This window comes from Siniperca chuatsi, linkage group LG3, assembly GCF_020085105.1.
Source record: "Siniperca chuatsi isolate FFG_IHB_CAS linkage group LG3, ASM2008510v1, whole genome shotgun sequence".
NCBI classification, from domain to species: Eukaryota; Metazoa; Chordata; class Actinopteri; order Centrarchiformes; family Sinipercidae; genus Siniperca; species Siniperca chuatsi.
This window is the reverse complement of record NC_058044.1, coordinates 20,464,148-20,490,995: the sequence shown is the minus strand read 5'-3', so window position 1 is coordinate 20,490,995 and position 26,848 is coordinate 20,464,148. Positions and strand designations below refer to the sequence as shown.

Genomic DNA, 26,848 nt, shown 5'->3' with positions numbered 1-26,848 from the left:
TGGCTTACTCTGTACCTGATTTAAAAAGTGGCTGTGAGTTTGAAAATGTTTGCTTCTGGAATTGGCACCTGTGAGAGATTTTACATGGCACGGGGGAAAATTAGACCACACCCAACAGTGATACTACATCACAGCAGCAAGGTGAAAAATATCAATGACTGGAAAGATAAGTTCCATTGCTCTTTCTATGTGAAATACAATCAAACTATTCTCTGGAAGATATAACTTAGTGGTAGTGGCAAAAACGAATATGATGCTGTGACAAAATACACACAGTTCGTATGTTTGAAGATTGTAAAACACCAGGGACAACAATGGAAATAAGTCTAGTACTTCAATATTCTGTCCTTGACAAAGTCTGATATGTTGTATTTTATATACAGTATTAGATTGTTGTCAATAAACTAAACCAAAGAAATAATAGGACATATCAATAGAAATTGTAACAACATATTATTTATTATTGTGAGATTATATAAAGATGCTGCTGACAATTTTAACATCTTAGATTATTACAGTGAGTATAGTAAAGAAATGAAACATTATTATAATGAATTCATATGAGCATCACAAAATGATAAAAAAGTGACACTAATGCATAAGACCTTTTCTTGAGGTAAACTAAACATATTGAAAATGTTAATTTATGAATATATACCAATGTTTATCATCTATGTCCTCATGGTGCAGAGGACAGATTTTCATTACATAGTCAAGGAGTTCTCTTACCTCAGGTTTCAACTCTCAGTGATTATGTTTGGATTGAGAGTTGGATTAAATTTTTTAATATTACCTATCTTTATTATTAGCTCACTCTCATTATCATCTCACAGGACCAGTATGTTCTATGTAAACAATATGCATCATTCCATTTTAATAAAGGGTCAGGGTTATCAACGTAGATCTCAGCACAATCTTCTTTGTTCTCTTGTCCTCCATTGTTGTCAGGCTGTGGAGAGTACCAGTACCTATGAGGAGATAATTGAGAAAAAGTCACATTTCTTTTTCATTTTATTGCTTTTAAAGTACATAGTAGCCTTTCTTTCTTTTTGTATACTTTGTGGTCAGAGTTGTCCCATCCACCCATTTCCAGACACCCTCCTCATCTTGGTCAGTCAGCCCAATCCAAACCCTTTTGTTGAATTCAATGACAAATTTCTGTTTGAAAGAAAAGTTGAGCTATATGAGATGATAATAAAGCACGCTTTCCTGGCAATATGTGTCACTGATGCCATCTATGCTGTACTAACACAGAAAACAAAGACACTAGTTGTGCTTTTGTCAGTGCAAGGGTTCCTCCTTCACTTATTAGTAGTATTCATATGCTCTTTCTCTCTCACCTGTTCCTCTTCACTATTGACCACCAGGTCAGCTCCTTTCCTCTGACACTCCTTTCTGCTCTCCTCCCAGGTCTTCTCTTCAGTAGATATATAGTAACAGCTGGTGCCAAACTTTCTCCAGTCGTCACAACACATGTTCTCTGTGACCAACAAAGTAACATCATCATTCACAATAATCAGTTTTTATTAATGTCCTGAACTGAGCCCCTTGAAAGCACAAAAAAGTTACTGTTGGTGAAGTGAACCAGTGACTTACTGTTCTTCATTTTCTACATTGATTTGCCACCATTTTGCTTGCACAGAATTAAAGATGGATGAAATCGAAGGGTGCTGAAGCCATGGAAATATTGCTGAACGGGCCTACCGGGCACAGGCCCAGGGGCCCGAGGGGTCAGTGGGCCAGAGCCACTGTTTGAAGTGACTGTAACATTTCTCTTTGGAAAGTCAATCAAACAAAATGACTAAAAATTACTACAAATAGACGCAAATCAACCACAAAGAGAAGCAAAATGACTATAAAGAGAGGCAAAATGGCCACAAAGAATGCAAAACTAACACACAGATGCAAAACGTCTACAAAGAGACACAACGTGACTATGAAGTGATTTAAAATGACCATAGAGATTCTTTCAGTCTGCAGTCTTACACATATGTAGGTGAGGTAGGGAGCCCTTTATGTGTCTGTGCCCAGGTGGCTATTTATCCATCACAATCGTCTTCGTTACTTGTATTTGGACAGAATGAACGACATACTGATTTTGCTGTTTTCAGTGGCTCAAAAAATATATTTGTTTGGTGGCACTAGAGGAAAGGTCATGTGACCTAAAATATCTTTATATATCTATATAAATTTCAACAAAATCCAGAAGTTATATCTTCTGTATGATTTGATCATATTGGCCTGAAGGTAGCACCAGAGAAAAGCTCTTATATAACCAAAAATGGAATGATATGACACTGTGAATGGAGGCACTTAATTTTTATTTTTTTTAATGATTGTATGGTTGAATCTGAGCAACATCAAACCCTGTAGGCAGCCATTTCCCACAGACCCGTAGACTGCTACATGCCCAGCACCCAGTGGCAGCGGCTTGTTGACTCAGTCGAGCATCATCATCATAAGCCATACATTTATAAGCTGGGAATATGAGGGTGGTTGTGTTAAAAGGGAAATAAAAAACCTACTCATAAACTGCAGAATGTGAGAACTCTGTCAAGAGAAAAGTGAACAACAATGGTTCCAAAAATATTTGCTGAAAAGATTTAGTTTTGGGTGATGAAGTCCAAACAAATCAGCTTAGAGACACAAGAATTAAGAATTAATTACCTTGGAGCTTTTCCTGTAGATCATTTCTTTCTTTGGTCATGGCTTCAAATCTTTTCTGCCACTGGTCTCTTTCTTTAGTCAGGTTGTTATAACTGGTGCGTATCTCCATTTTCCACTCAGAGTTGCTTTTGGTGACTGTTTGACACACACTGCAGCAGCTTTACAGGACCTCTTCTTTCCTCTTTTACTATCTCCAGCACCTGAAATTAGAAGACAATATGTGTAATGTGTTAGTGTTTCAATAATAAATCAAATCAAATTAAATCAAGCCCTGTTTTTTTTGCTTACAACATGGGAACCGAGTGTAGGTGGGACAAGAAAGAACCATAACATTTAATTTCTCATTGAGAGTTATGTACTGTCAACCAATAGTAAAGTAAAATATCCTCTACAGCAAACTGAAAAATATGTCCAACAAACAAGAAGTGTTACGTTCACAGGTTTCTGACTGTCGGTGTCCAAGGCTCCAATTCCCTATTCACCCTTAACATCTCACAAACACAGCAATGTACAACAGAAACTACAAATCTGCACAGCAGAGACAAATGTATCAATGCAACAAACTCAAATGAATTAGGAACTATAGAAAAAGTAAAGTAAAGTAAAAAGTAAAAGTCCCACTGAAAGAAATATGAATCCTCTCTTCCGATCATTCCCTTAACAAACAACAAAGCATTGCTATCATCAGGTGATATGGAAATGCATATTTGTGTATCAACAGGAAAATAATGAAAATCAATTTCACAATCACTGATAATATCTCAGCAGCAGAATCTAACAGCTGAGTGGCACTATTGCAAGATTCAGTACAATTAGGTCTGATCTACTGTGGTTAACGTCTTTGCTCTCTACCTCCTTCACTTCACATTGTAGTTTCCCACACAAGCCATTTATGTCTTTTTTTTCCTTCAGACAAGTTATTTTAGAAAATAAAGTCTATTCTATGTTTGTGTATGCTGATGTGGAAAGAATGTTCACATATTTGCATGAACCTGCAGTCAACATGGTATTATAGTTTGAACACAGATTAGCTTAAATTTCTGAGTTCTCAGACCATTTTCACAATTGAGAATGACTTCCGGATGGGAGCCGAAATGTCTTGATTCTGAAAACAGTGTCCAGATGACTACGACTGAAACCTTTTCTACGATTATAGTTTGAACACATGTATACCTGTTTGCATGTGTTCATTACCTGAGAGTGCAGGTCCAGTTCTGTTTGGCTGAGTGTGGATCTTGTCTTCATTTTCATGAATACTTTCTGAACATTTTACTAAACTCTTCTTTTCGCCAGGATTACCTGATGGTCCCTCAAAGTTAACATAGATAGCCACCTGATCCATGATGTTCAGCTGCGTTGGCAGTTCAGTTTGGTCCTGTGTGCCTGCAAGTAGGCGGCTACAGCTTTCTGTCATACTCTGCAGGTGGAGGTTCGGACTCCAGCTTTCTGTCAGACTCTGCAGGTCGAGGTTCTGGCTGCATCTTTCTGCCAGAATCTGCGGGTGGAGGCGGCGGCTGCAAATTACTGGGACAGGCTGTAGGTGGAGGTTCACATTGCAGCTTTCTGCCAGAATCTGCAGGTGGAGGCGGAGAAGCAGGTTCCTGGCAGAGGCTGTAGGTGGAGGTTCGGGCTGTAGCTTCCTGCCAGAAACTGCAGGTGGAGGAGGTGACTGCAGGTTACTGGCAGAGGCGGTAAAGTGTGAATAACACTAAAATTCTACAACATATAGAGGTTTTTTGAGTTCCCGGCTCACCTGACTCTCCTCACTCTCACCTGAGAGCAGTCATCGAACAATCTATGTCTAATCTTTCTAACAATCTATCTTTTTTCTTTTAATGCGGAAATAACAGCACAACATTTAGAAATACATTTTAATGCACATTATTTCAACCTTAAATGTCAAGTTGTTTTTCTTTAAATTTATAATATAATGGTTAATATAATATACACTGGGCCATCTGAGTGGAAATATCAGCTCTGTAACAGGTGATTTAAAGGGTCAATTCTTAATGTAAACATTAATATTTTTAATAAAGCACCAGGTTAGAGGGTACCTGTACAATTTACAGCATTAGTTTTCTGAGAATCTCTTTCATATCCAAGCAAAATTGGTATTACTTAAATATCCCTAACCGAATTCATATTGAATCAAATCGGAAATCGAATCGAAACCGTGTGAATCGGAATCGAATCAGGAAAGCAGTGGCGATGCCCAACTCTAATAATACGTCCACATGCACCAGTCTGTCTTCATTGGCTGATGTTGTAATCGTGTAATCTCACAGCTTCTGCTTGATAAGATGTCCGAGCTCTAAACTGTACGAACAAACCCGGCCATTCTTGTGTCAGGAGTCGAGGAAACAGAAATTAAATCAGAATGATCCACATGATTTCTGAAGCTTATGTATGGAAGTACTGAGTGATACATTTTAAGTTAATGAAAAATGTGATGATTATCTGACTGAAAGAGTCATGATTTTTGATACAAACATACCTCAGCATGTCATCTACCACTTCGTGGTAGATTTGCTGGTACTCTTCCACTGAGCGGTTGTGGCAGCAGCTGGGGTAAAGGGCTGAGGAGTGGGAACCAAATTCATCACCTCTGGATGTTCAACAGAAGCTTTGGAGGGACAAGCCACAGAGGTCCACTTCCGCTTCTGGGGAAGGTTGGCAATAGCAGCAGAGTGCTGCCGCTTTGGGTTTAAATTCAGCACCTGGGGAAGGTCAGCAACACATGAGAGGATGTCAGGCTCCAGTAAACGTCTTACTTATAATCTCACAAGAGAAGAATCTGTATCAGATGCACTGCAGAGGACTACTATACAACTTTATTTTATTTTACACCTGTCATGGTTTTGGGTTTGTGTTTTTTGTGCATTTCCTGTTTTCTTTATTTTGAAATAGTTTCCTTCCCTCATGTGTCTTTTAGTTTTGCTTCCTGTCTTTGATCGCTTTGATTGTTTTCAACTGTTTCTTGATCAGTTTCACCTGTGTCTCGTTGTCTCCCCTAGCTGCGTGTATTGAAGTCTGTGACTCCTTTTGTCCTATCTCAGATCATCATTATATCACTGTCAAGCACCACCTGCTGACCATTGGACTTGTTCTGTTTTGGACTGCTTACATGCTGAGAGTTGCTTTTGCCTGCCAATTCAGTGCCAATCCTATTCCATTGTATTCATTGTTTCCTGGCTTGACTAATTACAACAAGACCTGACTGCAAGAAGAATTTGAATTCAAGGACAATACAAATTAACTTGAAATGAAATTAAGAACTGAAGTTACAGAGTGAAGCTATAAATCAATCACATTTGATGGAATTTAACAGGAACGTAACTGAAATGTGAATCCAATAAGCTGTGCAATAGAACTGTACAGTGGGCCTAGACTGTACAAAAACTTTCAGTATTGTCAATATATTCTGCTGTGTATTTGCCATTTTGTAAAGCTGTGATATTCTCTGGCTCTTACAGCTTACACTGAACAATTTGGGATATAAAGTACAAATATAGTACTAATATATAAAATACAGTTTCTTTATCCAAAACATGAAAATCAAGTGTCTAATCTGGTCATCCCTGCAGCACAGACACTTGTGTAGGCTCCAGGCTTCCTTACACCCTCTGCCTGGTGTGCAGAGATTCTCCTCCTTTCCAGTTGTCTTGCAGGTGGATGGGCACATCAAACTGCAACAATACACACTTGTGTTAGAATGAGCTTTTACAAGTACAGTAAAAGCCGGATAGACCTTTTTGACAGACATCTTGGCTCACCAGGAAAAGCATATGATATATTGGTAACATTAAAAATGACTGCATTCCATTTAGGTAAGCTAGTTTCAGGATCCTGGTGTTGTATGCTGGCTCACTGTCATGGCTTACTGGGACACTTACCCTGTGCTTTTCCTGTTATGACAGTCAAAATGTCCCCTGTCTAGGAATAGTTCTATTCCAGTGGACCCCATGGCAAAAATGAACTAAGGGGCCCCTATTAACCCATGTTCCTAACACACTCGTGCAGCGTGGAGTGCCAAGTGCTTAACTTTAACAGAGGAGCAACAGAAAGCATCCAGACTGGAAACATAACAAACTGGCATGGGATGTGCATGGCCCAGGACCAGAGGGCTTTACAGTGGGTGATTAAAACCACTCAGGAGATCACTGGTACCAACCTACCGAGCATCAGTAATATCGGTGAGGTGCCTGCGCAGAGCCCAAAGGATACTAAAGGACAGTACCCACCCTGCCACAGCCTGTTCACCCTGCTGCCATCTGGCAAGAGATACAGAAGTATTCGCTGTCGTACCACCAGACTACAGAGCAGCTTCTTCCCTCAGGCTGTGAGATTCCTCAACTCATCCGCAACTAGGAAATATAAACTATGATTTATTTTGTTAAAGGGATAGTTTCAGTTCACTCAAGCTGAGGTAAATAATGCAGCAAACATGTTGAGAGCACGCTCAGATAATTGTCCTCCTGATATTGATACTATAAGTTAGAACATTTTTGAGAATTGCTGTTTTGTCTGCTAACATTTAAAATGGACTGAAAAAATATGTTAGGTGGTTTTAGTAGGAAGAAGTTAATTCCTTCGCACATGAACACTAAGTCTGATCTTTCAATTGTAGATTTGATCTTGTGCAATTCTTTCTTGAGCAAAGTAATGGAAATAATTGTAGAACATATATTTATTTAGCAGTGAATTAAAATATGAATAACTGATGTAGAAATTAATAATTTTCAATTTCCTTTAATCAGCAGAAGAAATTCCACATGCTCATGTTTACAATAGAAAAGTAAAAGAAACTGAAAAGCAGTTAATCAATCACACAAAAAAATTATAAAATACAAATCTAAATCTAATATGAATTTGGGAAACACAGAATAAAATTCACTTGAAAATGTATTGATATGTTGAAATACTCAAAAAAGTTATAGAAAACACTCCATATTCATTCTATAGTACTTTATGTATAACTGTAACAAACATCAAGCTACTAACATATTTGTGCTACTAACTAAATGTCTTTGAAAAGACCTTACTTACTTTCTTAATACATCACTGACCCTCACTCATGGGTTTGAGTTATAGAGCCAATGGCTTCTAGTCTTCTAGGCCCAGTAGCTGAAACCCCAAAACAAAATATTAGCCTTTTACAAATGACACACACCAATAGTATTGGCACACACGTAAGATGTGTAGCTGTCTGTCAAATGCTTACATTTCAACCCAACATCAACACACAATGTGCAGGAAATACTTCCTTAGAAAGTCTTTTATTGACAGTACAGATTCATTTTTATACTATTTATATGTATATATTAGAAATCTAATGTCTAGTCAGTTACAAGTACAAAGGAACTGAAAGGGTACTCCAGCAATTTAGTATTGCGTTTCCATAAAGTTGGGGGACTCATGAGACAAAACCCATCCAGGTCCATGGCGCCTATTACATCCATTGCTCATTCCCTGCTCAACACAACCAAACGGTAGAACTGGGCAATCTGGCTAAAATACAATATCTTATATTTTGCTAATATTTATTGATTTTTTTGTGTGCACATTTGCTTATTCCCGAAACACACAAAAAAGACTGACATTAACTGTGTCTTTAGTAATGAGTCCTACAAGCTGAACAACAACCTTTTAAAGCACCCCATATGAGCCATTTCTGATCTGACGCCTCAATCAACAGAACAACGTTGTTTACAGACAGTTACAACACAGATTTATATGGCTGTTTTGCTGCCATGGTTAAAGCTGCTCTGGTCAACATTTTTAAGTAATGAGTCCTACAAGCTGAACAACAACCTTTTAAAGCACCCCATATGAGCATATAGAAAGAAACAAACAGTAATAGAAATTATATATACAGCATCCTCCACCTCAGTGACCTCACATTAATTACTATTTTTCTCACTTCTTGTCTAACACACACATACATACATACACACCTGTTCCTCTTTGCTGTTGATAATCATCAGGTCTGCACCTCTCTGCAGACAGTCATCTCTACTGTTTTTCCAGGTTTTCATGTTTGTGGAAATGTAATAGACACTACTGCTGAAATACACCCATCCTTGTTGGGAATAGTAATCTGTTGCTGATAAAAAAAGAAAAAAAAGAATCTTAATGTCTGAGTAATTACAAAATTCAGTCTAGATAGTCAAAAGAGGTTGAAAGAACTTAAGCGTGTTTCAGTCAGTTGTCTCATACCATTATTATGTCATAATGAGGAAATATGGATCTCATCATTATAAGATATGAATCTCGTACCTGTAAGATATTTTTCGTAAGTATGTGAGTGTGTCTGTTTATTATGTAGGGATTAGTGCATGAGTGAACGAGGGAGGGATTTTGGACAAAGAGTGGAGCTATATTTGGGCAAGAATTTGAGCATTTAGGATAGACTTTATACATCTGTGAGATGATATATTTCTTCAGGCAGAGCACTGAAGACTCACTTGAATCAGCTGATCAGCATCAGCTGTTTCCTCCATGGCTTAAAAGCCCACTTTCACTGTTATAGTAGGTTGTTTTTTCGGTATATCATCATATCAATTTATGTTAAATAGATTGCGATCGCTGTAGGGCATCGGTAAGAATGCACATGGACCTGACTTTAACTCTTTATTCCAACATACACTTGTGTATGTGAACGTGAATGTGGTTCTAAAACTGAAATAATACAAAAAAGAAACATATCACTTTCATTGCATCAACTAAAAAAACTAGGAAAATTGCTGTTACTATTATTGTATTTCTACACTGATTAAATTATTAAACTAAAATTAGGCTAAACAGGTGTATGCAGCAGATAATTACAAAGCACTCAACAAAAGCAACTGTTAATAATTGCAAATCCCGTCAGTTCATATACTAACCCCTTCTCCTCAGTTGCCAGATCGTCAATGTTGTTTCATGCCTTTGCTTTCCAGCCCCTGTACCCTGTAACCGAATCTAAATCTGTGCCTGCCTGCCCCTTTTACCTGCCCCATCTCTGTTAAACTGTGGATCTTCAGCTACTTCCGTTTGGACTTGCTGCCTTTTCCTTTAAGCTTATGTTTCATCATTTTGCCAATAAATCACTGAACTGTTCCTGTGTGCCTCGTTGTCTGCATTTGGGTCCTTTTCCTTGCTGCCACTTGACAGTACAATCTGGCCAGATATGAACTCAGCAGACAATCACCTGCCCTGCCTACCTTTTTCTTGGCATGAGTTTGACATAACTAAGGAAGTTTTCTTAAATGAAGAACCAGGCTTCCATCCATCTGGAAGTGGGGGTTTTCCGGTGGAAGTTTTTTTGCAAGCACTGCTCCAGACCTTTCTCCTGACCCCTTCACTCCAGCCTCCTCTGCATCCCTGCCAGCCAGCAACGAACCTGAATCCCCACCTGCTAGCCTGCTGCCTGCTTCCCAGTTTGCTAGCCTCAGGATCATTAGACTCTGGCCTGCCTCTCAGTCTGTTTTGTACCATCTAAAAATAATAGTAGAGCTGTAACAAGAGATTTCTATTCCTTATGTCACCACCTACTGGAATAGTAGTAATGATATTCCACAGCAAAAGGTTTGGCTGTTGCCTCACAAATATCTCATCACCAATAAGATAAAAGACTTGTCATTTAAGCTTATACATAAAGTCTATACTGTAAAACATTTTCTTAAAAGATTTAAGAATGATATTAATGTTTCATGTTCATTTTGCTCTGCACATCCTGAAACTGTGGCATTGTTAATATACTAAAAGACTGTGGCAAGAGGTGTGGCGTGTTTATCTTAATTTTGTTAATGTTACAATTATGGCTGATTTTACTTTATTGTATTAACATGTTCTGTTTGTTTTTTTAAGTTACAACAGAAAGAATGAGAAATAAGCATACATCATTAATCTTATTATTTTAGCTAAGTTTCATATTCATAAATGTAAGTTTGCAAAAAAAAACCCTCTCCTCAGTTTTTCATGAAGATTGTGAGCTGTACTTAGACTATTAAATCCTGCACTAATAAGAAGGCTGTAAACACTGTTAGTGTATTTTTTAAATGTCTTTCTTTAACTAGTGTGTTTTATATATTTATTTACTTATTTTTGTATTCATTACATGTATTATTATTTAAATTATATTGTTATTATATGTTCTTTCTATTTCTTATGTGTTGTTTGTGAACCAACCTGGCATTTTGTTCACATGTATCTCGCTCTTTATTGTAATAAAGTTTAAAAAATAGAGAGAGAGAGAGAGAGAGAGAGAGAGAGAGAGAGAGACATGCATCCTGGTCATGTATCCGGTGTGCGTCAGTCAAGTCTGTGACACAGTCAATGTCCTGGGGGGTCAATGCAATGCAATCCCTGTCTGGCACAGTTCCATGACTGTAGACCAGGCTAAAAGGCTGGAAAGTACGCAGAAACGGGCATGTAAAATCATACTTGGCCAGAGGTACTCAGGTTACCCAGAGGCTCTCTGCACTCTTGGATTGTGTACTCTAGCAGAGAGATGCACTCAACTGTGTCAAACTGACCATCCCAAGATGTCGAACTGAGATATATAGGAGATCACCAATCCCCTACATGTGTAGACTCCTAAATAACAGCGGATATTTCATTTGTTAAATGAGATATTAGTTTTTAGCTTAGATAATTTCAAATTTCAAATTTGGGTCTATCTGAAAAATTTTGTGGTCTATTTAGTATTGACATTTTATTGTAACAGCAAAATAATTCAGTGTGTTTAATAACAATTGTCTTGCTGTGATAATGCTGAAAGGTCAATAAACTAAACTAAAAACTAATATCATCATATGTTTGTAGCGTTGCTGTCCTGTGAGAACCATGTATCTCTAAAAACACAAATTTTCATGAGCTCAGAAAAACAGCCCTATTTTCAGCTTTGTGACAATGTATGTTACAGCTAATGCAAGGGGTTTTTAAATAGTTTATTTATCTTAATAAAAAATAAAATTCATGGTTTTCACTGGACCTAACTAAAGCTATCAGACCAATGTAGTGGAGCAAGTACACAGTTGCCTCTGAGATGTAGTGGAGTAGAAGTATAAAGTTGCATAAAGTAGAAATACTCAAGTAAGTACTGGAATCTGTACTTTAATACAGTATTTCAGAAATGTACTTTGTTACATTCCACCACTGAATTTAAACTATAGCAAAACTGGACATACCCTTAGCTGTACACAAAATACACAAGAACCAAGTCCGTTAATCTCCCACAGAACTTTAAAAAAAAAACTTGTAAAAGAAAACTGTTTCTTTTTGCCACTGACAGGCTCAGATTGTTATGTGTCTAACAACATTATGGAACGCATTACTACAGAGATAAACCTTTTTGTTACAGAGTAAGATTGTCGTAACATCGTAACACTTAATTCAAACGCGACAGAATAAATTAAAACTCACCAAAACCGGCTTGGTTTGTCTTTCGACTGTTCCAGCAATCAGCAGCTCTGGTTTGACTGAAATAAACCGCTAATTAGATGTGAAAATATCGGGAGAGGACAGAGAGGGAGGTTGGGCATCAAAGGCAGCAGGAAGAAACATTGTGTAGAGCCAGAATATTTTCACATCTAACTCTGTCGCCCAACCAGAGTTGATGATTGTTGGACCAGTCGAAAGACAAACTAGGACAGTTTTGGTGAGTTTTATTTTGTTGCTGTCGAGTTTGAATGTTCACGATGATCTGTGAGCTAAAATTACTGTATTTGTCAATGGATTCTGGTGGCTTTGAGGAGAGCAATATATGGCTGGTTAAACAAAAAGGATCTTACTCTAACAAAAAGGTCTATCTCTGTAGAGAAGCTTTCCATAATGTTGTCAGACACTTATAATAACAATCTGAGCCTGTCAATGGCAAAAACAAGCACTTTTAGTGGATGTAAATTGACGCAATTGCCCCGGTTGATTACATTACAGCCAGTTTCCCGGCAGTAGCTCTCTCGCTCAATACTGAGCCAATTTTAAAAACTGTCGTCCCAACTAGTCACTTAGACACAAAAACATAGGAATATAGGGTCCAGGTTGAAAAATACCGAAGTTACACTTTAAGCTGTACAGGGGGACTCCAGCATGTGCCTATGCAGTATACTATTCAGAACACCTTCCTTTTGGCACTGACAAGGTTTAACTGTGAATTTTCATCTGACATAGTTTATACAACACCGCCCAACATTGCACTCATGCTCTTTTGGATCCAAGGCCTGATTATTGGTGTAACTACTTTTATCCTCATACTCATTTGACTCAGCTTCCTCTTCAGCTCGTCTCTCTCTTCAGTCAGGTTTTTCCAAATGGTCTCATTGTCAGAATTGTCTGGAAGAGCATAAAGACTTGACATGACAATTCTGCAAAAAAGCTGAATTCACACTCAGTCAAGCACAGAAACTCATAACAATCATGTTATCTTAGGTTGCCATTTGGGCAGAGAGGTAGGCAGTTGTACCAAAATCCCAGCATGCCCACAACATAAGAAACAATTCAGTTTAAAACACTTTAATTTCCATTTTACATTAGTTTAGTATTTGTGGACACAAACCATTCTTTCATACAGTTACAAACCAGCTAATCACGACGTGGGAAACATAGAGTGACAAGTACAAACACAATTTTAAAAAACTCACAGAGAGCCAGACGCAGTGAAATGTTGAGAGCAGCTTGCAGGATACACAGGAGTCCAAAGCTCACAGCAACAAGTCTGTAGAGTTTTCTCCCTGTGTGCAGAAATCGCAAAGACACACGCGCACACACACACACACACACACACACACACAGTAATTATCACTGTGCTTAATTATAATAATAATCATGTTTTTTTAAGCAGGGAAATGCAAAAGAACTTTTGGGCAGAACCTCCACTGCGTTGGCTAATAAATCTGTCTATGTATTTTAGGGGTAAAAACAAAGCCTACAAAAAAGATGGAGTAGGTCAGAAATCATTTTACGAGGCATGCCTTACGCCTGTTTTTACAAAAACAATAACTTTTTTGGGTGTTGTTGAACAAGTTACAATTCTGTGTTTTCATTTTCTTCTTCTACTCTTTTTCTGTGATGTCAGTTACTCACGCGAGAACTGTCCTTATGGGTGCTGTGCTTTGCCTTGTTTTTGTGTTTCTAGGTGGTGCTATTTAATATGTTTGAGGCAATAAATGACCACATTATAAATGTAATGAAGGTTAGGTTAACACATGCCTATTCACTTTCCTTCCGAGAGTTAGATGAAAGGATTGATATCAAACTTATGTCTGTGCATCAATTATGGAGCTGGAGTCAGGGCATGATTTGCAGGGGGAAACAGCTAGCCTGGCACTGTTAAAAAATATGTGTACCAACACCTCTAAAGCTCGCTGTATTTGGTTTATTTAATCCATACATAAACAGAAATGTCAAAATGACAAATTTGTGGTTTTATCGAGTATTATGTGCTTGAACTATTTTTAGGTGAAATATTTATGGAATCTGTAGAAAGTACGTAATTTTCAGTTCATTAAATATTTATAGTCATCATACAGTTGCATGTATGTACTTTGCATCTGCAATCTCAAATTTTCTGTAATTTATGGATGGCTTAGAGGAGTGTTTAGCTTCAATAATAATAACACACCACTGGGATCTAAAAGTAATTGACCATTTACTCTGGTGTGCTGTTCCACACAGATTCCAAGTTTATTGAGTGAAAGTTAGTGACTATGGGACTGAAGGTTGCTGAGGATGTAGTCAGTCCGAAGTCAGGCAAATCTAAAGTTACCACATTACATTACATAAAAGAAAATTATATCATATCATTATTATTTCTTTTAAATAACATTAACACACTGAGATGATGATTTCTCATCATTAATTATTAATGTAATACATTGTTGTACATGCTTAGGGGCAACATGTAAGAATTGAGACTACTAAGACGGTGTAGTCCCTCATTTGTCCAGGAGTGTTCCATCGTAGAAAAGATTAGTAAGCCATTTTGTGAAAAAAGAAAACCCCTCTTTAAACAGAAATGGTGGTCTGAGATTCAACTTCCCAACTGTTTACCACAGTGTATTATCACCATGGTCAAGCCAATCATATGCTAATCATGTACTTAACAGTGATGAGGGGGGTGCATCCAGAAAACAATAGGCCTGATTACTGGGCCATCATGGAAACAAAAGAAGCTCAGTTTCAGGTGAAACTAGGCAGGGTAAACAGCAGACACTCAGGAAGACTCTTCCCTGAGGGCAGGGCTTATGTAACACAGAGTAGCTTACATTTCTGAGTTCTCAGACCATTTTCACAATTGAGAATGATTTCCGCATGGGAGCCAAAACGTCTTGATTCTGAAAACAGTGTCCAGATGACTACGACTGAAACCTTTTCTACAATTGAGACTACTCTCCACCTGTCGAATTCATACTCCAAATTAATAGGGGGCAGCATTGACATATCAGATCATAACTGCTGCTAACTGCCAATAACTAGTCAGCTCAGTTAGCCATGCAAATAACTTAGTGGTCCTATTAGCTAACTGAGCACCAGAAACATGAATTCAGAAGGTGTACGGTTGTATTTTTCTGTTTGATAAGAAAAATAGGTGTAAGAATATTTCCTTTCTTGACATTTTGTGAGTTTATTTTGTATATTTATTAGACTAAAAAAGAACTTGTGTAATGTAGCGAACTCACCGTTCTCACACATCTCCCACTATTGGACTATAGCCGCTTGAGGTACTAAGTGGTATTACGAGACAGGACAGGCTGGGGCTAGCTGGTTAGCATGCTAACTTCAGCAGATGCAGCACAATACATAGACGTCTTTGACACGACGTAAAACTGTTATTTCATTACATTCTGTTGATAATTTTAGTTAAGTTGAATGTTTTAAACTCTTAAATTTCTTAAATACTTACACATTGCAACTTTAAAAGTGAACATTAAAATGACTGTTGGACTGTAGGATTTCTCTTACCAGGCACTGCAGCAGTCATTTCGCAGTCTTTACCAGAGCAGCTCTTAAAGGCAACACTCCTGGCTGAAACATCAGGTAGGTCTTCATGTTCCATTGTGATCTCAGGTTGTTCTTTACGGACAAACCTTGCCATATTATCAGCACTGGAGTTTGATGAAAATGTAAGTGGTGGTGTTTTTCTCAGGACAGCAACAATCTGTGATCTGCTTCTTCTTTTTTATGTTCCCCTTTTCTATACACTTTTGTTCTTCCTCATTTTTTAGTATCTTCCTTCCTCACTTTAAACGACTGCTACATAGTGTATTAGAGGCTTTGTCTGCTTCGCTAGCTAGAACCCATTATATGCTCTTGGTTACCTGCAACATGGCAGATCTTAACACTCCATGGAGACAATGTGCTTCAAACTTTGTGGCAGCAGTTTGGGGCCCTTTTCTCTTTCTATGAGGAAATGGTTTTCTGAGTTTTGTGTGGAAGAATTTATCTGGCATGTGCATAGCTCTGACTTTAACCCATCAAAAACTTTTAGCATGGACTAAAACTCTGACTGTGAGCATGGGCTCTATTGCCCAACAACACTGCCCAACCTTGTGAATAACAAAATCCAATTAATTATCAACATTACTTATCAACCTGTAAATCCACTTTTGTACTTACATTTATTTTAGCTTTTATACTTATATCCACTTTGTACTTAATTTATTCTTAGCTGTATTATAGTGTATAGTGTATTGTATTTTGATTTGCTTAGTACTTCTATTCCTGTGTGCATTGACGTGATAGTGAGCATCTGTAACGAAAGAGTTTCCCCTCAGGGATCAATAAAGTATTTCTGATACTGATTCTGATTCTGAAACATAGAGACAGACAGCCATACATGCTCACATTCACAACTACAGGCAATTAAGAGTCGCCAATCAACCGAACCTGCATGTCTTTGGACTGTGGAAGGAAACCCGGAGAACATGCAAACTCCACACGGCGGGTTTAAACCCAGAACCTCTTGTCCCACTCTGCTGCCCTGGACCAAATTATTTCAATACAAAACCAAATGTATAGTAAAACACTGTGTGTGTACTTGAGGCTGATACAAGTGGGACGACTTAATTTATAGCAGTCTTGACTGTTTCAGTGGCATATGCAGATTCTTAGTGGTATGCTGGTAGAAGTGATCATAAGGTAGCAGTAATGTAATTATTTTATTTGAAAACTGCCACAGAATTTCTCTTTCCAAAACACGGCTGGATATACAATCAAGATATGCTTTTAATTTTATAACTACAGATTAGCACTCAACTAATGATTCATGCTTAGTTGAAATCAGGCTTGTGTGTTCTGAGATCTCTCTAGACTGTTTAGTTTGAAAATATGCTTTTTCATCAGTGTCAGACTTCTGCTTTTGTCACATTTCTTATAACTTGTGGTGGTGACAAAACACCCAGTATATTATTTGCAGTTACTATATGGCACATAGATAATAGCACCCGCACAAGTCCCCAGATGTAACCAGTATACATCCTTTCTCTGTAGTTTAAACAACTAGTGATGAACTGTGAGAATTCATGACTGCAGTCAGTATAAACAAACAACACTTATTGAACCCATTCAAGCAGAAGTACATGCTTTACTGATATTTCATCCAAAGAGTGAACAAGGTACAGTAAAAGTAAAAGGTACTTAATTTAAAGGGTAGTTTCACCCAAATTATAAAATACTTAATTTCTTACTTACCTCCAGTGGTCTCTAGCAACACAAATAGTTTTGGTTTTATTTGTCCAGGTACAGAGATAGCAGTCTCTGAGAGTTCTGCCTCCACCCCAATACAACAGAAGTGAATGGAATTGTGTTTGTTCTTACAGTTTTGAAAATGAAATGGTATTTAAAACAATTCAGCAGCAACATCTACTTCCATAAACCCTGTTACTCTGGATCCTCAGAACACAATGTCAACAGTTTCCATAGAGACTATTAATTTGTTAGAAGGTAGTTCCAATAAAAACAGTCTGACTGAATGGTTCACTTTTCTGACTGCAAGAAATTTGCTCTGTAATTAAAACCACACAATGGAATAATGAAATAGCTATTTTGTGAAGTACAGCTGAAAGAATCAAAAGAGAATTAATGTGCGAAGGATGCCATCTAAAGGAAATCGCAGCTATTTAAAAAAAAAAAAACTGCTATGAAAACAAGAAATAATGGTGTCTGAGGTGGACAGATGAAGCATAAGAGAGGTGGGCCTAATTGAAGGCCCACAATAAGAGGAGCAAGGGCAGAGTAAAGAGATAATATAATGAAGGTGCACATTGGAGTCCATTCAGTTGTTCTCGGGACCCGACTCGGTTTTAACATGTACTCTGTTTGAAGTTACATTAAAACCTATGTCATATTGAACTTAACAGTTTGTTTGTATTGATTAAAATAATTCTAATGTTGTGGTGGGGGACCTAACTCCATCTGGCCCAGAGGGAGGTTTTCCCTATGACATCATTCTTACCAAATTTATGAAAAGTAGTATTTCATGGGTTGAAAATGGCTCAACATGCCATCTACTGTTTTAAATCACCCTGAACCTTGAAAGGCCAGTGCTGACATAGAGTTTGGGACTAATTTACGTCACCATGTATTCATTTGCATACAGCTTACTGCAGTGAGGGAGAGATCACCTTAAGACATATAAAATGTAGACAGAGAAATCACAACTCACTACAGGGACATTGTGTATTTGAAGTAAAAAAGTAAAAAGAATTAATTAAATCTACGAAGGGAGGGAGGAGGGAGAAGATCAAACAAACAATTGTAAAATTTACAAGATTATTAACTATTTACATATTTACAAGCTGTAACATCCTAATCCAGAGATCCGGAAAGAAAGAGTGAAGCTGCCGCACACACTGACTTCCTGCGCACAAAGGAAGAGGAGGAGAAGAGAGACACTGTTGGCAGAAGAGCCGCGGCATGCATGGGAATGAATTACAATATAATATATTTGGATATATTTCTCGACTTTTCCCTGATGGTCTGAATAAGTTGCTAACTTTGTCACTAGTCGTTTTTTAGAAATAAAATCATCAACTTATACTATACTAGAAGAACAAGGTTGTGCAATGTGTTGTCCATCATGTCAGGAAAGCCAAGCGAGAAGGTGATAGTCATGGTGGTGAGAGATATAGTTGCTGTAGGTGTACAGTTGGAAAGGTAACATTAGAGGAGAACGTGGGTGGAAATCATGGATAAGGGAGAAACAGTTACAATGGAGTATGATATGCCATGATAAAAAACTTTTCATGGGAGCTGTTTTTGTATGCTAATAAATTCATCAAAATCACAAAGACTCATGATGTACAAACTACTATATATAAATATATATATATATTATATATAAATATATATGTATATAAAGTTTAAAGTAACGTAACGTCTGCCAAAGCAGAGAGGAGAAGGGAGAGGAGAAGAAAAGTAGTTCATGCCAGATACAGTCTAATAATTTAGTGGGAGATTAACAGTGTGTGGATTATTTTTCTGATGAAAGACAACAGAGGGTATACTTTTTCTTTCCAGCTATCACAAAGTCGCCTCATGTTATTCTGAGCTGCAGTGATGGAAAAAGAGTGTAAAAGCATCAACACTGTGATGAATACTTTTGTGAATGTATAAAAAGTAATTAGCAGCTATAATTTAGTATTTAGAGTGGTAAACTTGGTTTGTCAGAAGCTCTATTTTAAAACCCAGAACAGAAGTGATTCTACTGACCTATGAAAATGTCTCTACTGCTGTTTATTATTACTTGTAACTTCATTTTAAACTCAGTATTTTTGTCCCTGTTGAAATCCTGTAGAAATGATGACTCCATGTTTCCAGTTATCTGACTGGAGGCTAATCGTGCAGCATAGGTTACCATAAGATACACTGTCAAGATACCCTGCTGTTCTATGTTTCTTGCTTTTGATTTCATCACATTTCTTAAAACGGTAGCGAAACACCTAATATAATATTATTTCCTATTTCTATATGGTACTTATATATTACATATTTTGAAAATGTTTGAGTGAATGTATGAGTATAAATCAATGACTATCAATGTTCATGTTATCATGGTGCCGTGGACATGTTTTTATTGATACAATATAGTGTTGTCACACACTGAGTCTGCAAAAAAATATTTTCTGTTCACTAAGTCATCTGTATGTGATTATGGGAAATACATGTGATCCATTGCATCAACCACTCTGTGAGCACTGTCTGATCGGCACAAAAGTTCCACTGTTCAGCCCAAGTGTCAGAGTGAGAGGATGCCCGAGGAATGGAGGAGAAGTGTACTGCTGCCAATTTTTAAGAACAAGGGAGATGGGCAGAGCTGTGGCAACTACAGAGAAATAAAGCTGATGAGCCATACAATGAAGTTTTGGGAAAGAGTACTGGAAGCTAGGCTAAGGGCAGGGGTGAGCCTTTGTGAGCAGCAATATGGTTTCATGCCTAGAAAGAGTACAACAGATGCAGTATTTGCTTTGAGGATGCTGATGGAGAAGTACAGAGAAGGTCATAGGGAGTTGCATTGTGTCTTCGTAGATTTAGAGAAAGCGTATGACAGGGTGCTGAGAGAGGAGCTGTGGTATTGTATGAGGAAGTCTGGAGTGGCAGAGAAGTATGTTAGAGTGGTGCAGGACATGTATGAGAGTTGTAAGACCGTGGTGAGGTGTGCTGTAGGTGTGACAGAGGAGTTCAAGGTGGAGGTGGGTTTGCATCAAGGATCGGCTCTGAGCCCCTTCTTGTTTGCTCTGGTGATGGACAGGCTGACAGATGAGGTTAGACAGGAATCTCCATGGACTATGATGTTTGTAGATGACATTGTGATTTGTAGTGAGAACAGGGAGCAGGTGGAGGAAAATCTAGAGAGATGGAGGTCTGCTCTGGAAAACAGAGGAATGAAGCTTAGCCGCAGTAAGACAGAGTACATGTGTGTCAATGAGAGGGACCCAGGTGGAACGGTGAGGTTACAGGGAGCAGAGGTGAAGAAGGTGCAGGACTTTAAGTACTTAGGGTCAACGGTTCAGAGCAATGGAGACTGTGGAAAAGAGGTGAAGAGGCGAGTGCAAGCAGGTTGGAACGGGTGGAGGAAAGTGTCAGGTGTGTTGTGTGATAAAAGAGTATCAGCAAGAATGAAAGGAAAGGTGTTCAAGACGGTGGTGAGACCAGCGATGTTGTACAGCTTAGAGACAGTGGCACTGAAGAAAAGACAAGAGGCAGAGCTGGAGGTAGCAGAGCTTAAGATGTTGAGGTTCTCTTTGGGAGTGACGAGGACGGACAGGATCAGGAATGAGTATATCAGAGGGACAGCTCATGTTAGATGTTTCGGAGATAAAGTCAGAGAGGCCAGATTGAGGTGGTTTGGACATGTTCAGAGGAGAGACTGCGAATATATTGGTAGAAGGATGCTGAGGTTGGAGCTGCCAGGCAGGAGGTCTAGAGGAAGACCAAAGAGGAGATTTATGGATGTAGTGAGAGAGGACATGAAGTTAATTGGTGTGAGTGAAGAGGATGCAGAGGACAGGTTTAGATGGAGGCACATGATTCGCTGTGGCGACCCCTGAAAGGGAACAGCCGAAAGGAAAAGAAGAAGATAGCTAACAGGTTCCTACATTAAGTCAGAAAGGACAAAAGGTACAAACACAGTCCCTCAGCATGTTAGCATTGTTATTGTGTGCATGTTAACATGCTGTTAGCCCGTAGAACTTGTTTTTGATACCTTGTGGTCAAAGTTGTATCATGCACCCATTTCCAGACATCCTCCTCATATTTTCTCTGTGTCAGCAACAAATTAACAGTATTTACAATAATCAATTTGTATTAACTTATCCCCTTAAAAGAACAAAAACTGTTACTTCAAGTGAACCAGTGACTCACTGTTCTTCATTTCATACATTACAGAGAGATTTGTCCTCATCTTGCTCACATAGAATCACAGCAGATGGACCTCTCTCTCTCTCTTTGTGGTGTGCATGTTATCCTTATCTCTCTCTCTCCCTCTGTGTGTGTCTGTTATTTTCTTCAACCTATGTGAATGGTGAGCTTGAACTATGCTCTTGTGTGTCATCAGTCCTCTACCAGGTCTCCATGGTGGAGAGGAGGTCATGTGGCTCAAGTCTGTTTTGCGACACCTGAAGTTGCTCAACGTGCTCTCGGTTCCATTCTTCCTATGTTTACAATCTCTTTAGAATTTTGTCATCCTGATTGTCCATACTGTAATTTTACTATGTTGGTCTATTCTGTACACACAACATTTATTACATGTCTGTCCGTGATATTGGGCTATATAAATAAAATTGACTTGACTTGACATTCACATGAAATCCAGCGCTGAAGCACTGTGAGATGCTTTCTCCTATCCCATGTTAGTCGTTTAGTAAACAAGATTCATATAAAATAACATGGCTAAAAGTGTAAAACCCCACCTAACAGCTGTAATGTTCTTATCACCTACCACAAGTGTTAGACAGAATGAACAACATGCTAATGATTTTGGTGTCTATGAACACTGACACAAGTGTTTTTAAATATTGTGGCTAATTAGGACTCTGCTCAGGTTGAAGTTGAGCTGAGTTGAGCTTTCTGAGAATTACCTGATGTCACCAAACTCTATGTACTAAGAAAAATGAGTAAAAAAAAAAAAAAAAGAAGTCTCTCCCTAACAAGTTCAACAAAACTAACAGGGACGAGAGACAGATGTCAATCTGGTCTGAACATGCCCACACATCAGATCAGGCGAAATAAGTGAAAACACAGGAAAGGTTATATTTTCTAAAACAACTTGTCAAAAATGAGAAAATGTCTAATAACAGAAACATTAATGTGGAGCATCAAAGACACATGGGCACACACAAACACAGGAAAGAGGAAAGAGCAACACAGCAATGGGGTTAGAGTCTGGTTTCATGTCATTGATGGTTTTAGTTTAAGACCAGAAGAAACTCACAGTGCCTGAATGAATGTCAGCACAACAATTAAGTGTAAGTTACAGTATGTCCATACAGGCTTAAATATAAATTTATGTCCAGTGATACAACAATATATTTTCTTATTTCTCAGATATTACAGAACATCTCAGAATATCATGGTGTCAGTGTCAGTGCTTCTTACAGTAGTGGGACTCAAATGCAAAGTTTGTTTGGTGGCGCTAGTGGTAAGTCCATGGGGTCCTCATGGGGTCATCCTCAGAAGAGAGGGACTTAAAATATCCAAAATAAATTTGGGGAGCATGAATGTGACCAATACATTTCATGATAATCTGCCATTACATTTTTATATTTTTTGCATATGACTTGAAATGTTGGCCTGATGGTGGTGCTAGAGAGGAAGTTGGGGGAAGTGTTTTCACCAAAAACATTATGATTTGTCCTCTGGGGACCATGAGGAGTACATTTCGTTCCAATAGGTTCCAAACTACTATGTCATGCACCAAACAGTTGGTCACAGTGGAATTTTGACCCAACAGTTGCGTTAGATGGAAGACCAAAGGGTCATCAAAATCTTCAAGAATCATTCTCTGAGCTCCATGTTTATAAAATATCATGGCAATCTGGGCAGTAGTTGTTGAGGTACGTTTCCCATGTAAAATTGTGATATCAGTTGGGCTTACACAGTGCTTAGTGTTGAATTAAACTTACCCAAGATTTGCCAAAAACAAAGCTTTGAGTGATTAAGTTAGGATTAGTTATTAAGTAATTACCTTGAAGCTTTCTCTGAAGATCGTTTCTCTCTTTGGTCATGTCTTCAACTCTTTTTTTTGGAGCTGGTCTCGTTCTTCAGCCAGATGGTTGTAACTGGTCTGTAACTGGTCTCTTTCTTTGGTCAGGTTGTTGTAACTGGTCTGTAACAAGACCATCTCCATTTCTAGCTCAGAGTTGCCTTGGATGACACATAAACCATAAGCAAACAAACACTGTTAACAAACATCACCTGCTTAGAGCTTTATCAGCATGCTAACAGAGTACTCACATAGGAAAACCAGAGTTATGAGTCCAGCCAGGAGGAGAAGACACAGCAGACCCAGACACACTGCAGCAGCTCTGCAGGAACTCTTCTTTACATCTTCAGCACCTGAAGGTAGAAGTCAGTATTTTTCATGTGTTTGTTCTTCAATGTAAAATCAAATAAAATCAAGTCAACTCATTCACAAATTTTTGTTCATGTTTTAACCACACTAGAGGCATAGCTTTAGGGACAGTAGTGTTAGTCGGTCAGTCAATCCCCCAGTTGGAACTGAAGCAGGTGCTATTTAATCAAATGGCAGTATTTATTAATAATTAATAATTAGTAATTATTAATATGCTAAGTTACAATTTATTAGTAACAGTCATCTCCATAACATTTCTGTACATTGAAAGAGCTGCACAGAGGATGCAACAATATCTAGACCCAATAAAATGACCAGATCCAGTATGTGACTGTGGTTGTGAGTTGTGAGTGAAATCAATTGAGCACAGTACATAAAAAACGATTACCTGATGGTCTCTCTATATTAGCATAGATGTCAGACAGTTGATCCATTATGTTTATTGGTGGTTCAGTTAGGTCTTGTGGTGCCCAAGGTCCTCAGTGTCTTGAGTGTGCTTCTAAAAATGATTCATTATTGTTCTGAACTGAGCTCAAACAAGGTAACACCTAGTCAAAGAGATGGCAGCACACTGCTCACACACGTGATTCTCTACTCGACAGGAAACTGGGGGCTGGTGGAATGAATGATTTTAGGTGACCGCTTTTACCTGTTTGTCCTAAACGTTGCAACTGCATGATGGTGCTTTCCATTTTGTTTAGAGCCATGTGGCAAAACCTCTGAAATTTTACCCTTAAACCATCATTTCTCAGAATGAATAAATAAGACCACAAATACCCATGGTGGTGGTAGAAAAACAAGATTAAATAGAACGCTGTCTAGCAGAATCTGTAGGTGGAGAGCTGTGGTATTTAACATTTAGGCATGCTCATTCATGTTTCCTGTAATGAAAATTAATTAATTAATTTAATACATTTTAATTTAAAATTTTATTATAGACGTTATTTAATGTGTAGACAAGTGACAACATTTAATCCACAGATGATCTTCCACAGGTGAAGATGAAAGTGAATAAATGTATTTAATAGAAAATTAATGATGAAACGCCCATAAAAACACTCGGCATAAAACATTATAGATGTTCTCCCTGTGCGTTTTATGAAAAGTTATAAACCTACACTATGGCTCAGGAGGTAGTGCAGGTCATCCACTAGAGGCTGTAGCTGTCTGCAAGAATCTTTAGGTGGAGGCGATGACAGCAGGTTGCTGGCAGAGGCTATTGGTGGAGGTTCGGGCTGCAGGTGGAGGCGGAGGTTCAGGATGCTGGAAGAGCCTGTAGGTGGAGGTTCTGGCTGCTGGTCTCTTCCAGAATCTGCAGGTGGAGGCTGCGGCTGCAGGTTGCTGGCAGAGGCTGTAGGTGGAGGCTGTGGCACCATGTTGCTAGGAGAGGCTGTAGGTCGTCAATTGAAACTTGTGAAAAACTAACTTGACCGTAGGTTTTGTTAATGTTTAAATGACACATCTGTTTATACAGTCACAGGATGTAACCGCATTGACCTTTAGGGCTTTCTACATATGAGACACGTTTGCTGTTGCACACAGATTCCAGGTTTATTTAGTAAAAACATTTGGAATGGCAGCATCCTCAGGATGAGTCCAGCTCAATCACAGTTGTATTATAAATAAAAATTCAAGCACCATTTCCTCTGGAGACTCAAAATATTTGTTCTGTCCTGTCAGCTTTATCATTACAGGCAGTTTTCAGTTTGGTTGCTTAAATGCAAAGTCTCACAGTATTTGCAGCAGAGACATATTGTGCACATGGAGGTGCACCATATCAGCCTATATCCATACTGAACATTAACGTAATAACAACACGTGAAATGGCATGAAAGCACATGTTATTGCACCATTAGGGGCACAATACAGTAAATGTGGTTGTTTCATTGCACAGATAGGCCAATCATTACGCACAGAGGAGTTTCAGAGTTTCGTGAGACATAAATTCAACTCCAAATCAAATTATCGTCTACCATTAACAGCATATTTGGGTTTTTATTACAATATTTTACGATTGCTTTGTCGCAGTTATCAAAACAGAGTTTCAATCCACAAAACTTAGCCTAAATTTAATTGTCATGTTCATTCATCGTATGACAAATATTTTCTTTTTAAGATTTTTTCAATAATTTGTTCAGAGACTTTATGGAAAGTCAATGGAAAATAGACCTAAGCTTTGACTTGAATTTGTAATTGTATATTGTATATCTTCACTATCAGTTTCCCTTCAACAATTATGGCCCCTATTTGGGGAAGCTGTACTCCTTCAGGATGTGGTAGCAGTCCTTCACCACCTGAGTGCAGCTGAGCAAAACATGGTGAAGATAGACGTGAACACACCTGTATTTATTCATATACCAACCTTCATGCAAAAAGGGCAGAGTCACTATTTCACACAGCAAGTGCCATACTGTGTATTTAACATGTCTATTGTTTAGGTTAACTGTAACCAAACTGATATGATATGATCCAGGTGGCTTACCGAAAAACCTTACCTACCTTCTAAATGATATCCTGTGGGAAACTGATCATATTAAGCAGTGAAGGAGAGGTGCATAGGCCTTTTTTCACAGAAGCCATTTTGACATGTCACAGTAATAAAATTAATGAATTGATAAAAATTATTGTTTATGGAACAATTGTGGATTTGATCATATGCAAAACTTTCTAATCAGGTGTATAATTTGACTGAAAGAAGCTGTAAGTCTTAGGGTCTGTATCAGTAAAACTACATAGTCAAACGTTATATCAGGATTAACCCCTTGAGACATATCATGTCATTTTCAAGGTGGTCCCAAAATGTTGTTGTTATGTTCAGAGAGGCTGGTGGGCATGCAAAAAACAATTCTTTAATATTTAAAAGAATTATTGTTCTGTTTAGAATAATACCTTTGTAAAGCCATGTCATCAAGGTTTAAAACATGCAGATATTTGTGTTGTAGCCAGATTGCTCAGCTGCACAGTTTTACTGTATTGAGCTGGAAATGAGCTGTGGACATAATATGCACACATGAGCTGTTGACCTGGACAAGTTTTGTTTCAATTTTTCTCTTGTGAGTCCCCCAAATTTATGGAAGTGCAATAGTAAATCACTGAAGTGTCAGAACTAAAAGGCAACAATGTATCTATTTC

At 38.2% G+C, this 26,848-nt stretch overlaps 1 protein-coding gene and 1 long non-coding RNA gene across 3 annotated transcripts; both read right to left on the bottom strand.

Moving 5' to 3' along the window:
• Window positions 1-436: 436 nt before the first annotated feature.
• Window positions 437-25,092, bottom strand: LOC122874120. Its single transcript, XM_044191732.1, has 14 exons — window positions 24,831-25,092; window positions 23,609-23,700; window positions 23,367-23,542; window positions 15,610-15,815; window positions 13,290-13,379; window positions 12,904-12,981; window positions 8,610-8,770; window positions 6,286-6,353; window positions 5,162-5,272; window positions 4,084-4,317; window positions 2,668-2,825; window positions 1,341-1,480; window positions 1,058-1,158; window positions 437-968 (listed from the first exon to the last, which is right to left on the bottom strand). Exons 1-14 carry the CDS (start codon window positions 25,090-25,092, stop codon window positions 806-808), a joined length of 2,040 nt encoding a protein of 679 aa, XP_044047667.1. The 3' UTR covers window positions 437-805.
• LOC122873355 lies at window positions 3,862-8,593 on the bottom strand. 2 transcript variants are annotated; one of them, XR_006377406.1, is made up of 4 exons: window positions 7,714-8,593; window positions 6,286-6,353; window positions 5,162-5,384; window positions 3,862-4,317 (listed from the first exon to the last, which is right to left on the bottom strand). It is a non-coding gene; the product is annotated as an uncharacterized LOC122873355 (long non-coding RNA). The 2 variants fall into 2 exon arrangements; XR_006377405.1 differs by having other exon boundaries at window positions 5,162-6,353.
• Window positions 25,093-26,848: the final 1,756 nt, after the last annotated feature.